The sequence below is a fragment of the Cystoisospora suis genome, assembly GCF_002600585.1.
Source record: "Cystoisospora suis strain Wien I chromosome Unknown contig_644, whole genome shotgun sequence".
Lineage (NCBI taxonomy): Eukaryota > Apicomplexa > Conoidasida > Eucoccidiorida > Sarcocystidae > Cystoisospora > Cystoisospora suis.
The window spans coordinates 1-14,642 of NW_027153445.1; the positions used below are offsets into that span (position 1 = coordinate 1).

General features: G+C 41.3%; 2 protein-coding genes across 2 annotated transcripts in view; one reads left to right on the forward strand and one right to left on the reverse strand.

Annotated features, from left to right (window-relative positions):
- Nucleotides 1-6,102: 6,102 nt before the first annotated feature.
- Nucleotides 6,103-9,543, reverse strand: CSUI_001599 (uncharacterized protein). The gene is made up of 3 exons (XM_068061804.1): nt 8,668-9,543; nt 7,524-7,607; nt 6,103-6,742 (listed from the first exon to the last, which is right to left on the reverse strand). Exons 1-3 carry the CDS (start codon nt 8,846-8,848, stop codon nt 6,273-6,275), a joined length of 735 nt encoding a protein of 244 aa, XP_067926219.1. The 5' UTR covers nt 8,849-9,543; the 3' UTR covers nt 6,103-6,272.
- A 77-nt stretch (nt 9,544-9,620) lies between these two features.
- CSUI_001600 (u1 zinc finger protein) overlaps nt 9,621-14,642 on the forward strand; it is a 5,510-nt gene continuing 488 nt past the window's right edge. The window contains exons 1-3 of the mRNA XM_068061805.1: nt 9,621-11,131; nt 11,952-13,713; nt 14,081-14,193. Coding sequence (XP_067926220.1) covers nt 11,057-11,131; nt 11,952-13,713; nt 14,081-14,193 — 1,950 coding nt within the window. The 5' untranslated portion in view covers nt 9,621-11,056. The remainder of the gene's footprint in view (nt 11,132-11,951; nt 13,714-14,080; nt 14,194-14,642) is intronic.

Below are 14,642 nucleotides of genomic sequence, written 5' to 3' on the forward strand. Positions count from 1 at the left end.
AGAAAGAAAGAGAAAGAAAGTAGATTGAAATCCTCATCAAGGCATGCAGTTGACTCTGCGAGATAGAATCTACAGCAATGTCGAGGTGTATGTACACCATGGAGACCAGTAATACAAACAAAACCTCTCTACATACCAAAGCCTTAGTATATAGATATAGATATATAAATATATAAACATACTCATGCATACGTAAACATACACTTTACCGTATGTACAGCCACCAGCATATCTTTCTATACGTCAACCATGAGAAAGAAAAGGAGAAAGAAAAGGGCCGAAGCACCAGCAAGAAGAACGAAAGAGAAGAAAAAAGAAAAAGAATGGAGATCTTATCCCTCATTCGTCCTTTCACCCCGCCTTGCAAATCTAAGCGGAGGTTCATCTCCCATACACAGCTCGAGAGAAAGTGAATGCATGCATGCAGGGATAGAAGAGAATAGCATAATTGGAGAAGCTTCAGGCAGAAGTCCATAAGAAGCCAGAAGCAACAAGAAGAAGAAGAGCAGCAGCAGGTAAGAGTCGTTCGTCTTCTACCATTATGACAAGTCAAATGAGAAAGAAAAAGAAAGAAAGAATGAGGAGCAAGCGACCTTCAGTCAGCATTTCTTCTTCTTCTCTACAATGTACATAGGTAAAACGGATTTATGAATCGCCATAACTTCTCTACACCTCTCTTATATCTATCCATAGATACACGTGGGACCTACCAATGACCTATCTAACTTTGATCTCTCTTTGATCTATCTATCTATCCATCGATGTATATATGACTATATATCCCCGTACAGTGATACCACTGAAGAATAGCGAGGGTTCAAGAAGAAGATGAAGAGTGAAAGAAAGAAAGAAAGAAAGAGAAAAAGAGAGAGAAAAAGAAGTTTACCTTTAAGACCTCATCGACAATGGTTTGTGCATCTCTAATATCAGGTAGATGAAGAGGATTAGGATTAAATCGATCGACGCCTCCACCTCCTCCTCCTCCTCCCCCCATTATCACTCCTTCTGAAGAGGCGGCAACGAGATTTCTCTTTCTATGAAACTCCCGAATCTGCCTAATTCTCTCGTAGAAATTGACCCATACATCATTCCCCGCACCTCCGCCTCTTTTCCCTCCTAGGAAAGCGACATCGTCTTTTCTTAGCGAATCGCTATCTTCGTAGATCTTCAAGCAATTCAATGCATGCTCTTGCATGCGCCCCAGGAGATCTGCAGTAGCCAAATCTAGTCGTAGATGTTCTCTCCTTCTCTTCTCTCCTCTCAACACACCCCCCCCTGCTTGAGAAGAAGAAGAAGAGCTGGAGGTGGGGTGTGAGCTACATCGCTGCTCTTGGATGAGAAGGACCTGAGAGGCCGCCTTCTCAAGTCTCTCGAGCTCCTCATGAGAAGAACGTAACTGCTCTAGTAAAGACGCCGACATCGTAAAAGAAAGAAAGAGAGAAAGAGAGAGAGAAAGAGTGAGAAAGAAAGAGAGAAAGATGGAGGAAGTTGGAGAAAGAAAGGAAAGAAAGTTAAAGAAAGAATGGAGGAAGGAGAGAAAGGATAAGGAAAGAAGAGGGCGCAGTGGTCTCTCGGAGGAAAGAGAGGGAGATAATGGATAGCTAAGGAAAGAGAAGAAGAAGAGGAAGAAGAAGAAGAAGGAGAGCAAGAAGAAAAGGGTTCACAAGAGAAAAATAAAGACGAGAGAGATGAAAAAGAGAATGCTTTGATACATCACGAAGATAAGTAACGATGAGAAAGACCCTACATAGTCGTCATATGAAGTGAAGAAAAGGAAAAGAAAAGAAAGAAGGGAGCTTTAGAGAGATGTGACTGTCTCGTGCACGAGGTGTATGTACAATGCAAGACTGGAGTGGATCGAAAGAAGAGGTCCTCCCCCGTCTAAACTGAAGTCTCTTTCTATGACGAGAGCACGAAAATGCAGCCGATCTTGTTTTCTTTCTCCTTTCTCTTCTTTCTTCTTTCCACCAGATATGTCAAAGAAGTCTACTCCATTTAAGATCTGAGGAATGACGGAAGAAAGAGAGAAAGAGAAGAAACAGACAGGCAGAGATAGATAGACTAAAGAAAGAAACTTTCGCTGGGAAGAGAGACGGCTGAAAGAAGAGAGAGAGAAAGACAGTTTATTCTTCGTACTCCCATAACTGGAAAGAAATCCTCATGAAAGGAAAGAAAAGCGATGAAAGAAAAGAAAGAAAGAGAAAACGGAGGAGGAGGAGAAGAAGCTGAATGGATGGAATGAATGAAAGTGTCTACGAGGGTGAAGAATGAAAAGCGGAAGAAGAAAAAGAAGAAAAGAAGAAGAAGAGTGACGAAAACAGGTCTTGTTCCACTAGAGATGGAGAGGAGAGAAAAAGAAAGAAGGAAGGAAGCTCCGATAAGAGAAGAAGACAAGAACACCTTCAGGCGGATAAGGGGGATGTCGATGAGTCTTCTGACGAGAATAGTCGACAAAGAAAGAAGAACGAAGTAACGATACAAAGCGGGAAAGAAAGGAAAGACGTGAAGAGAAAGAGAGTCCCCTACAGGAGAATGGAGAAAGATAGGTGAGAGAAAGACACTAAAAAGGAAGAAAAAGAGAGGAATAGAGTCGGACGAAGAAGGCGGAGAATCCACGACGGGAGCGGGAGATCTAGGAAGACCAAGGGAAAGATGACTTTCTCATGAAGAAAGAAAGAAATACCGAAAGAAGAAGAAGAAGAAGAAACAGAGAAACGAATGAACTGAAGATGGAGGAGGAGATGATGTGAGAGAGATGCGTAAAGAAGAAAGGAGAGAGAGAAAAGCAACGAAGAGGAAGAAGAAAATGAAGTCGACTGAAGAAGAAGAGAGAGAGAAAGATCAATTCCCATTTCTTCTTCTCGAGAAGACGACTTCGTGCATGCAAACACAACATTCCCGACTCGACGTATTATTGCCCTCCTTCAAAGAGACTTTTCTCGCCTTCCCTTTCTCTTCTTCTTTTCTTCCTCTTCTTCTCTTTCTCTTCTTCTTCTCTTGCTCTTCCTCTTCTTCTCGTCTTCTTTTCTTTCTTTCTCCTTCCTCGTTTGTTCTTTTCGTGTCATTCGACTCTTCTTTTCTTCTTCAGCCTTTCTCCCTCTCTCTTTCTCTTCTCTGCACAGATCTACTTCTCTCCAGGATTTCTTCGGAAAAGAGAAACCGCAGTGTCTGAAGAAAGGCAATTCCGATGGAAATGAAAAGAGAAGAGAGAGGGAGAGAGAAACAGATGTCTCGTAAAAGAGAAGATTTTCTCCTCCTTGAATCTTCTTTTTTCTCGTCTTCATTCACTCTAAAGACAATCCAAGTGAAGTTTATCTCTAGAAGGCTCATGATGAATCTCACAACTATAGGAGGGAAAGAGCTCCTTACAACGAACTCTCCATTCAGGTGTATGTACACCTCCTCCGACTCTTCCTACCGTAGCATAATAGAGCGCATGTTGGATCGGTACTCATGAGAGCTATTCCTTGAAAGAGATGAGCGAAGCTCTTTCTTGACGCAGGGTGGATTTCTTCTTTTTTCTCATCTGTCCCTTCTCGCTCATACATCTTCTCTACAACGTCTTTCTCTATTCTATGCAACCCCGGAGGAGATTACTTCTCATGATACTTCCATGCACTTGGAAAGAACGGACTGTCTCTCTTCTGTCCTTCCCAGATAAACATAAGGCAGACAAAGAGAGAGGGAGGTAGAGAGATAGATAGACAGATCGACCAAACATTCGAGACGAAAAAGAAGAAGGCGGAAACGAAGAAGTGTATGGGGTTTGAAGGGACGGACGGAATGATAGATTTGCCTCTTCTCTTCTTTTAAACAGAAATGAACAGCTTGAACAAACAATTGAAGACAGATGAAAGGAAGAAGTAGAGAGACAGGCTCTGAAGAGAAAGAACACATTCTTCTTCGATGGCTTCAGAAAGAAAACAGACTGAGGATAAAAAAGATCGTGTCTTCGGGTGTACATACACTCACATACATACCTATACATGCGTATATATCTAGAGCTATATACGTACATGCATATATAGCTACATAGAGTCCCCCCTGAATGGAATATCTCAGCCTACGTGCATGCATAGATATATTTGTATAGTATTCCACATACATACATAGTTGAGTTGGAGACGGCACCGTGAGGTGTATCTGCATGCCTTGTCGAGACGCTTCTTTACTAGATAAAAGATCTTTGAAAGGATTGCTCTACAACTTCTTTTATCTCCATTCACATTCATCATTTTGAAGCGTAACACCGTTCGACGCGGCTCTTCTATTGCTGGTCGTAAGCTAATGTCTCCTTTTCTCTCTGTATATACAGAGAGAGAGATAGACAAATGAATAGCTTCACGTGAAGTAAGGAAGTAAGTAGGCTTGGAGTCACCTACTCCCCATACCTGTTTATGTAGACGTAGAAGAGATTTAGAGCCATATGACAAGATGTCCGTTGTATGTACACCTGGCGAGCGAATGAATGCATGCACATCAAACATGAGAAAAGTAAAGAAAACGGAAGAAATAATTCTTTGCATAGAGACAGATATTTCTTTTCACGTAACGGCGCACACTCAGATCTCTTTCTCTTCAAGATCAAACGCTTTGTCTCTATCTATCTGCGTCTGTCCTTTCCCCATCTACTTACCTTTGATCTATCATTATCTCTCTTTAATCTGTCTATCTTTACTCTCTCTGTTGTCTTTCATCTATTTATGTATTCCAAGACTCGCTATCTTCAATCTTCTCTTTATCTCCATTCTATCTATCTTTAATCTTCCTATCTCTCGTCGATCTCTGTATCAGTCATTAATCTTTCTACCTCCTCGAAAGAGAAGACTTCACTCTTTTCAAGTGTTTAGAGAACTCTCATTAATCTAGGCACATATCAATTTCTCCCGTAGAGCTCTTCTATGCCGTCTTCTACTTCTTACGTCTTTATCTATCTCTCTCCCTCTCTTTCTCACTCTTCATCGTGAATGTCTCACCTTTGTTTCTCTTCTTCTTTTCCACTCTCTTCGTGACAAAGAGTGTCGTTTCTTTACACTTTTCATGAAGTCTCTATTAAACAAGCGACGTTTCTCACTCTCTCTGTCTCTTCCACAGCACAAAAGAATACCTCTCTTCTATAGAGATAGAGATATGTATCTATATTAGCGAAACTCTAGACAGTATACATAGAGGGATGGTAGTTCTCCCTACATATTTAGGGATCTATATGTGGCAATAGATGATATGTGTAGAAACGTGTTCGTCTTATTCGTACGGCATATAGGGATGGAAACGCCTCTGGATGTATGAACGATGGGATGTCGTGAAGAAAATGCCGTCAGAGAAGTCGGAGAAGCGACTGAAAGATGATCGATGAAAGAAGAAGGAAGGATTTGGATCGAATGAAAAGATTCGACAGCTCCTCCATTGTAACTAGTAGTAAACTATCTAGTTACCTAGCTATGTAGACATCCGTAGAGATTCCCTAGTGTCTACCTTCTCTTTTTACCTTCTTCATGTATACGAGAACTTCGGGTTCTTCCGTCTCTCTTTCTTCTGTCTCATGTCTTCCCATATATCCTCTCTTGCATCTCTTTCTCTCTTACAAGCATTCTACTTGCACGAACTTCCTCTTTTCTTCATATACACCGGAAAGAATGAAGAGCCTTCTTTCTTTCCGGCTAGATACGCAGCTTTCAAGATGGATTTCTACGAGATGTTTGAGCCATTCAAGTCTGTCTTCGTGACGGTTCTTTCTTCTCTTTCACAGAAAGAAAAGAAGGATGAAAGTATCATCGAGAAACTTCAGAAGAAAAAGGAGAGAATGGAAAAGAAAGAGAAGTACGTGTCTGTATCTACACTGGGCGACTTCCCCTACATACCACGCATGTACATCAACCTCCATAGAGCCGAGATAAGCGTCTCTCTCTATAGAAATACATACAGATATATACATATGTATATATGTAGGTGTATATCTAGAGAGATATGTATGTATATACATACAGGTAGATATATTCATGTGTAGATGTACACGTGTAAGACACGTAAGGATAGGGCAGTCTTTCTTCTTTATATGCCAAGTCGCTTAAACCTGAAGAAAGAAAGAAAGAAAGAAAGATTTCTCCTTAGTGATCCACACCACCAGCAAACTCCCTCATCGTCATCATGCATGCACGCCTTGCCGAGATAATTTCTTTCTTTCTCTTTCTTTCTTTCTCTCACTATAGAGAGACGAAGAAACATGAACACCCTTTGTAAGGAAGGAGATCGACTCGTCGTTCTTGATCTTTTCATTTCTTTCTCTTTCCTTTACCCGTCTTCTTGCGCATTCTGGTAGTCTCTCCATCGATCTTCTTCTTTTTCAAGAGATTTACTTTAACAGGGAGTTTCGCAGATTCTTCTTTCCTTCTTCTATCCATCATCTCTCTCATTTCAGGTGTCATAAACATCGATGAAGAACCTAGTCTTTCTGCTCCCCCTTCGATATCGAGATTTCCTGAGGTGTCTGTACACTCGATCATGTGACTTTCGGGTGTATTCTCAAGATCTTCATTTTCTTCTTCTCCTTCCTCTTCTTCTTCTTCAAGCATTGTCGAGTCTTCTCCTTCTTTCTGACTTCTCTTCTTCTTTTCGATCAATTTCTTTCGAAGTTCGTATGTCCGCGCATCTTCTGTCTTGCCTGGTAGCTGGCTGTATTGCTCCATAAAATTCTCTTCTTCTTCCCGTGTATATTTACGTCGGTTGTGGGTACTAGCTAAACCTAAGGAGAAACGAAGGGGAAGGAGGAATGAAGAAAAAGAAGATAAAGAAAATGAAGATAAAGAAAAAGAAAGACCAAAAAGCGTAACCGAACGTGCAAATCGTAATTCTCTCTTTGAATGATCTTCATCCGAATATGTAGAGAGCTATATACATCTATACATATATAAATATGTATATATAAATATCTATAGATGTATATGTATACATGTATAAACATAGATATCTACACTAGATATATATATATATATGCAGATGTAGATACACTCCATTTATTGAGACATAGGGAATGTCTTTTGATATGACTGACCACGAAGAATCTATGAAGTTCATGAAGTACCGTTTTTGTCTCTTCACTTACGCATGCTAAAATACAAATAGATTAAGGAGGGACAGGTACATAGATTAGAGAAAGATAGATCCTCGGGGAGACGTCTGCGAGGTGGATAGACAGGAGAAAATAGACACTCTTCTACGCTGCAGAAGAAGAATGAGGAGTAGGAAAGTGTAAAGAAGGAGTTCAAATGAAAAGGAAGACTTGGGTCGAGGAAGAAGTTCACGACATGAGGAACATTACGTCACTCGTCACAAGTTTCTTCCCTCCCCTCTCTCTACTATAGAATGAGGTGTATGTACACCCCAGAGCACCAACTCTCTATCTTTTCTCTCGTGGCGATACAAACAAACCCACATCAACATTATCTGTTCCCCAGATTCTTCTAAGAGAAATGAATGCATGCATGCATGCAGAGTCTTTTTGAGTAGCCTTCTTTTGTGGGTACCTGCAAGCAATCCTAACTTTTCACATCGGAAGTCAAGAGGAGGCGGGCCAGGGAGTTTCTGAGGAAAGACAGCATCCGGTGAATCTAAAGAAGCACAGAAGAAGAACAAGAAGAAGAAGAGAAAAAGAAGAAGAAATGAGCGAATGAGCCGTAGGTCAATGTTGCTAGGTTAAGAGTCGACTTCACACCAACAAGGAAGGAAGGAGAAAAGACGATATTTCTCTCTCTCTCTCTCTCTATATATATATACATGTCTAGGGGTACATAGGTATAGATGTAGTAGTGTATGTACACCAGGGCGATGAGAGAGGGGGAAGTATGACAGAAGTGAATGGCTAAATACATGAACTTCTTCTCTCATGGAAGAAAAGCTTTGACGTCTGTCATAGAGGAGAAAGAAGAAAAAGAGGATTTCTTTTTCTCTTCAAGCGCAAAATTCTCTATACACTCATCTCGGCCATACCCTCTGCCCTTGGTGTATATACACCACACGCCTATGCATGCATATACATACATGTCTATACATACACCTCCATTCACGGTGCTTGGCGACATGCAAGGACTGAAGTCAATCGACCGACTCCTTTTCCGAGTGTGTAGACAGAAGCAAGTGCAGTCCGTCACACGTGAGAAGAAATACCCGCGAAGATAGATACGAGGAAAGAAGAAATTTAGTCTTGACTTTCTTCGTAGTTTTCTTTTCCTTCATCTGTTCATCGTTTCTGCATTCTCCACACGAGAGGCTAAAGCAGTATACACAAATTACACGCAAAAGAAGAAGAAGAAGAATAAGGCTCAGAACCCCAGTGTGACAGGAAGAAGAAGAAGAAAAGACAGCAGAAAAAAGACGTAGGCGTTGTAGCAGTAGGAGGTGTAGGTGTAGCTCCCACAGCCCGGGATAGAAGCATCCGAGAGATACATGGACGTCTCACCGCAAGGGAGAGAGAGAGAAGAAAGATAGATCTTGTCTCTACAAGGACAATTGAGAATAGAAGCGAGAGAAAAGAAGAGCATGTGTCTATGACCTTCATCCACAACTTGTAGATATCCTGTCTCTGTCTATCAAGGGCTAGATAGACAGCATGCTGTCTGACCCGCGAATCTTTGCTTTCTTTCCTTCTTTCTGTCTATCCGTCTCGTTTACCTGGATGGAGAAAGGCATTAGGAGGGCGAATACCAAGATGAGTTAGATCATCTCCTTGTTGAAGCAACTGCAGTTTGGAGTGAATCTCCTGGAGACGAGACTTCTCAACTGTCTGCTGAACATGCTGTCTCTTCACCGCCCTATATCGCCTCTTACATTTGGCTCTTAAACCTTTCGCCATCTTTCCTTCTCTCTTTCTTTTCTTTCTGTCCCTTCCTAACTCGATGAGAAACTTTCTTCTTTCCAGAAAGGAGAACAAAGATCACGAAGAAGAGAACGACAGAGAACAAGAAGAAGAAAAGAAAGAGAAAGAAGAAGAGGAGAAGGTGTGTAGATAGAGAGAAAGGGAGAAAGAAGATCCGTTGACGAGAGGGTAAAAAGCTTGAGAGAAATATTCTCTAGAGTGAAGATGAAGAAGTAGGACCGTGGAGGAGAACTTGGAGAAAAGAAAGAAAAAAATAGAAATGAGTGTGTGGAAAACCGAAGAAGAGAGGAATCCCCTGTCTCTTGTCAAATCCATTTCCAAAGATTTCTACGAAATTCTTCTCCTCCTCCAGCTCAGGAATACCGAAGAAAGGCACTTCACACTCCAGTAACACGCTAAGTTAGAAAGGGAGAGAGAGAAACAAAGAAAAGAGAGGAATCTCGAGAAAGAAAGAAAGAAAGAAAAAAACTTGGCCGAACTGTTCAGCCCAATTTTCAGTTGTGGGAAGGAGAGAAAAGACAGTTTTCGCAAAAAGAGAAAGAAAGAAAGAAGGAAACGAAAAAAGAAAAGAAAAAGAGAAAGAAAGTTGAAAGACTACTTAACTCTACAGGCCGACCTGTGTATCTGCTTCTCAGAAAGATAGAGAAAGATCTTTTGGAGAAGAAAGATTTTTCTCTCATGTGTTGGTGAATGAAGAATGCTGTTGGAGAGAATATGACGGGAAAACGACTGCCGTGCTGCATGCATTCAATTCTCCTTTTTTTCTCTGCTTCGGTGTATCTACACCGCACTCATATTTCGTGAATTTCCTTCTTTTCCTGCTCGTTCTCGAAGTCTCCTGTTCTATCGTTTTCCTTCCTGCCGCGAAGTTTTCTTCAAGGGAGTTGTCTCAGGAAGGATGGACTTTAGGTTCTCTTCTATCTACCTGTATATACACCTGGGTTTCTTTCTGTTCAATTCCAGCTGGTCAGAAAGAAAGAAAGACTCTTATGCTCTATCTTTTGTTTAGCTGTTCTCTTCTTTACTTTTCTCCTAGGGAGGAGAGAGTAAGATCAATACTTCCGATGAAAGTCTTATGCCAGCTCAGTAGGCTTCTTTGTTCCTCTTGAATAATCTTCTTCTTCAACTATCTCTCCTTACACGTTCTTGTCTTTTCTATTCTATTGATTTCTCTCTCTGTTTCTTTATCTTCCTTCTTCTTTACTCCGTTCTTTCCGTGGAGTCTTCTTCTTCATGCGTCTTCTTTCTCTGTTTCCTCCTCTCTTTTAGTTTGTTTAGCTTCTCTTTCCCTCTCTTTTTTGAATAGAGTGCTCCCACGCAATTCACCTCCTCATGAAATCCCTCTTTTCTCTTGCGTTTTCAATCACGACAGAGAAGAGCAGGTTTCTGTCTTTCTTTCTTTCAGGGAGTTCAACAAGTATTCAGATTTCCAACGAATCCACTTGCTTTCGCTTAGGTGTACGTACACCTCTTGAGTTGGTTCAGGTGTATGTACACCAAGCGAGCTCATTTCTTGTTTGCAGTTCTCCGGTCTATCTGTTTAGAGTTTTCGGGTCCTCTCTCGTTCTTTACTTTCTTCTTCTAAGTTGCATTTCAGTTTTCCTTCCCGTCGTTCCATTTCCTTCCGAGAAGAAGTGTTTCCTTTCTTTCTCTTTTTTCCCTCTTCCTTCTGTCTTATTCATCCATCTTTCTGTCCTTTCCCTCTTTCTTTTTTTCTTGGTTTGTTTTCCTTTTGTCATTACTCGAGAGATCTTTTTTTCATCTTGTTTTCATTACTTCTTCTTTCCTTCTATCTCTATCGGGAAAGGTAGCTCAAGTTGCTTCGAGAAAGATGGCGAAGAGAAATTTCTTTTTTCTTGATTCCTCGTGGATCATCTCCACCAGCTGACGGTCTCAAGTGTATATACACCTCGCCCATCGTGTCTTCTCGCTTCTTTTGGAATGAAGATTGACCTCCCAACGAGTTGCTCTTTCTCCATTTCTGTTTCTTTCTTTTCTTCATTCCTTCGATATCATCTTCTATGTACATCGCGAAAACATCTTCAGTCGGACAATTCAAAGGGAGGAGGAGGAGAAGAAGAAGAGCAGTAGTAGTAGCGACGTAAGCAAAAAGAAAGAAAGAAAGAAAGGACAAGAGAAAGAAGAAAGATTGGTCGGTCTTTTCATTCCTAATTTTTCTCCAAGATGACGGAGCGTTGGGTTTCGCAGAAGCGGCATTACTGCGAGGTCTGCCGTACGTGGCTGAGCGGCCACATCATGGTAAGTAAAGAAGAAACGCACGCACATCCACAAAAGAAAAAGAAAGAAAACACCTTACTACACACATGGAAAGGAAAGACAGGTAAAAAGAAGCAGAAAGAAAAAGAAAAAGAAGAAGAAGAAAAGAGAAAGAATGATACTTCCTATGCGGAGGGATTGGTGGGCTAGATCCATGCATCTTGTTTCTCCCTTCTCTGCCTTCTTTGTATACTGTGCACACATATATATGCATAGAGATATGTACGTATATATATGTATAAGAGATGTATGTATCCGCGGTCGATGTGTGCTATACAGATTCAAGAGGATCCTTCTTTTCTTTTTCTTCCTTTAAGATGGAGATCTCTTCTGATGTATGGACCCATCTAATAGATCACTTTCTATCCACCATGCCTCGTACCTCGTATTCTCTATCATTCTCTATATCTTGTACACGTATTTAGATATATGTCATTCTGATCCTCTTTCCTGCTAGCAGGACTTGTGCCTTATCTAGCTTCTCGCACGCATGCACCATGTCATCTGATAGAGGGAGTTTTCTTACTATGAGTATGTGAAACAAGGAAAGATGAAAAACAAGGAGAGGAAGAAGAAAGTAAAAGTTTATCTTCGCACTAAAAGTAGAGAAGAGAGCTACTTCTCTTTCTCCTTTCTCTCTTCAAGAGATTCTTCATTCCTTCTCTCTTTCTCTTTCGCGATCTTTCCTATTTCTCTCTCTTTCTTTCTTTCTTTCAACTCTCTTCTTTCTTTCTTTCATTCTTTCTTGTATTTCGGATTTCTTTCTTGCTTTTTGTTTCTGTGTTCGGATCTTCTTGTGTAGAATGTGAAGAGACATGAGATGTCTGAGAGACATATCGCTAATATGAGACAAATGTTTAAAGACATGAGGAATCGAGAGAAAGAAAGATTAGTCAGTGAGGAATTCCAGCAGAAAGAAATCTCCAGAATCGAAGCTGCCGCAGCCGCCGCTATGAGAAGAGGAGATTCTTCTTCTTCCTCTTCTTCTTCTTTTCACTCCTCTGTCTCTTCCTCTTCTTCCTCGTCCTTTCCTCAGCCTTCTTCTTCTTCTTTCGGTGTGAATGCTTTTGGAGGAGGAGGAGGAGGAGGGAGTGAAGCAGAGAGGTCGAGAGAAGTCAAGGCTAGCTGGGGGGTGTGGCACATGTTGATAGACGACGCGTCTAAGCTTCCTTACTTCTATAATTCTCAGACACATCAATCTTCATGGGTCCCTCCTCCTGGATTTCCTTTACCTCATCCTTCTTCTCTTCTTCCTTCTTCTTCTTCCTCTCTCTCTTCTTCTTTCTCCCCCTCTTTCTCTTCTTCTTCTGTCTCACAGCCCTCTGCTCAAGGAGAAGGAAGAGAACTAGAGGAAAGAAAACCGAAACTGAGGATTCTTTCGATAAAAAAGAAAGAAAAGAAAAGCGAAGAGGAAGTGAAGAAGGAAGAGAGTTCTGTCTCCTCCTCCAATACGAGTACGACTTCTTCCTCTTCTCTTCTACCTCCTGTTAAGAGAGAAGAAGAAGAGAGGAATGATTCTTCTCTTCTCCAGTCAAATCCGATGTCTTCTCTCTCTTCTACTCCTTCAGAAGCAGACGCAAAAAATGTGAGAGATGTTTCTACAGATGAAATAAAGAAAGAAGAAAAGAAAGAAGAAGAGGAAGAAAGAAAGACCCGTCCTTCTGTATGTGGCCTGACGACTTCTTCTTCCTCTTCTTCTTCAATACAAGAGACGAAGCCTCATAATCTAGGTGTAGGCGGTCGTCTTTCACTCTCTCCGAAAGTAGAAGCTAACGAGAACAGGGGAACTGAAAGAGAGAAAGATCTTCTCTCTCAACATGATCATCCTCTGTCATCTGTTAAAAAAGAAGAAATGAAAGACCCCGATCTATTGCTGGCTACCTCCTCTTCTTCTTCGCTCTCTTCTTCTTCTTCTGTCTCTTCTTCTTCTTCTTCTGTCTCTTCTTCTTCTTCTCTTTCTTGTTCTTTTTTCCCGTCAGCTGTGTTTCTGGGAAAGAGAGAAGGCTATGTCTTTCAGTCAGGCGTCCAAGGTGTGGGGTATTACATAGATACACCACCGCTAGCTTCCTCGATGCTGCTGAATCGAAGCTCAAGAGAAGGCGAGAATAACGCAAGAACGTACAATGAAGATAGGAGTGATCTACGAGAGATAAGAAATGAAGAAGGTGATAGGAGAAGATCAAGCAATGAAACAAGAGGAATGAGAGGAAGAGGCGGTGGAGGGGGGGGGAGAAGAGGCTGGCGAGGCGGAAGCCGAGCTACAAGAGATGAATGGAGAAAGAAATTCATGAAGACTCTTGAGAGTCCTGTGGCTCAAGAGCAACAAGAAGAAGAAGAAGAGGAGAATGAAGATGACAAGACAGGAGAAGAAGAGAAGGAGAAAAAAGGACAAGAAGAAAGTGAAGAAGAGAAGAGAAGAAAAGCGATCGAGAAAGCATCGATAGGCCCGTCCATAGGTGAATGGGAAGAGGTTCAACCCGGTGACTACAGCGCCTTTGGAAGCTCATCTAGCCGAGTAGAAGAAGAAGAACAAGAAGAAGAAGAAGATCTACCTCAAACGGAGAGTAAGTCCAAATAGGTTATTTAGGACTTCTTAACCTGTAGAAAAGAGGAGATCTGTCTGTTTAGACATGTATATTTCAAGTGTATAAACATAGACAAGTCCTGGACGCATCATGTGTGTGTTGTATTTCTTCTTCTCCGTTTCTCTCGCCGCTCTCTTTCTGCTTTCTCGAGGAAATGTTCTCTATATATCTGTAACGCCTCTTGTTGTCTACCGATAGAAAGTCTCGTCGCATCAAGTATAAGCTATATGTGCTATGACAGTCTCTCTCTATATATACATGTATATATACTGTATCTATGCGTCAATGTGGCTAGGTCTAGATCGATGTATGTATGCATGTGATGTATGTGAACTTGTGTGTTTAGCTGAATATCTTCGTGATCTTCGATGGGACGTCGCTTGTCAAAAGAAGATCTATCGAGACGACCTCCAGCCAATAGAAAAACCTACCTATCAGCATTCTTCACGTGGACTACATGTAAGTCGTTTACATCGTATCAATCCTTCACTCCTTCATCCTTCGCCTCTCATACATATGTATATCTCGACAGTCGTACACCTATGCGGTATCAATGAAACCATGTATGCTATATCTATGTATGCATATGCTGATCTATACATGTATGTGTATGTCTACATAGATGTGTGTGTATCATTAGAGTCCGCAGACAGACAGGCGAACACCCGTGATTTTTATATGGAAGATGTGTGACATCTTAGCCACTACATGCACACGAGACATAGACACCCGTGTCTACATGCATATACACAACTTCTAGGCAAGTAGACAGCTGTCTTTCTCTTCCAGTTCTGTCTCTTTAACTTTCCAAGGAAGAATGTACAGCACTCCGACAAGAAAGAGGAGTAAACAGTCTTCAGATCTGAGAAAGAAAACAAAGTCTTTACTCACTTCTCCACCCCCTTTTG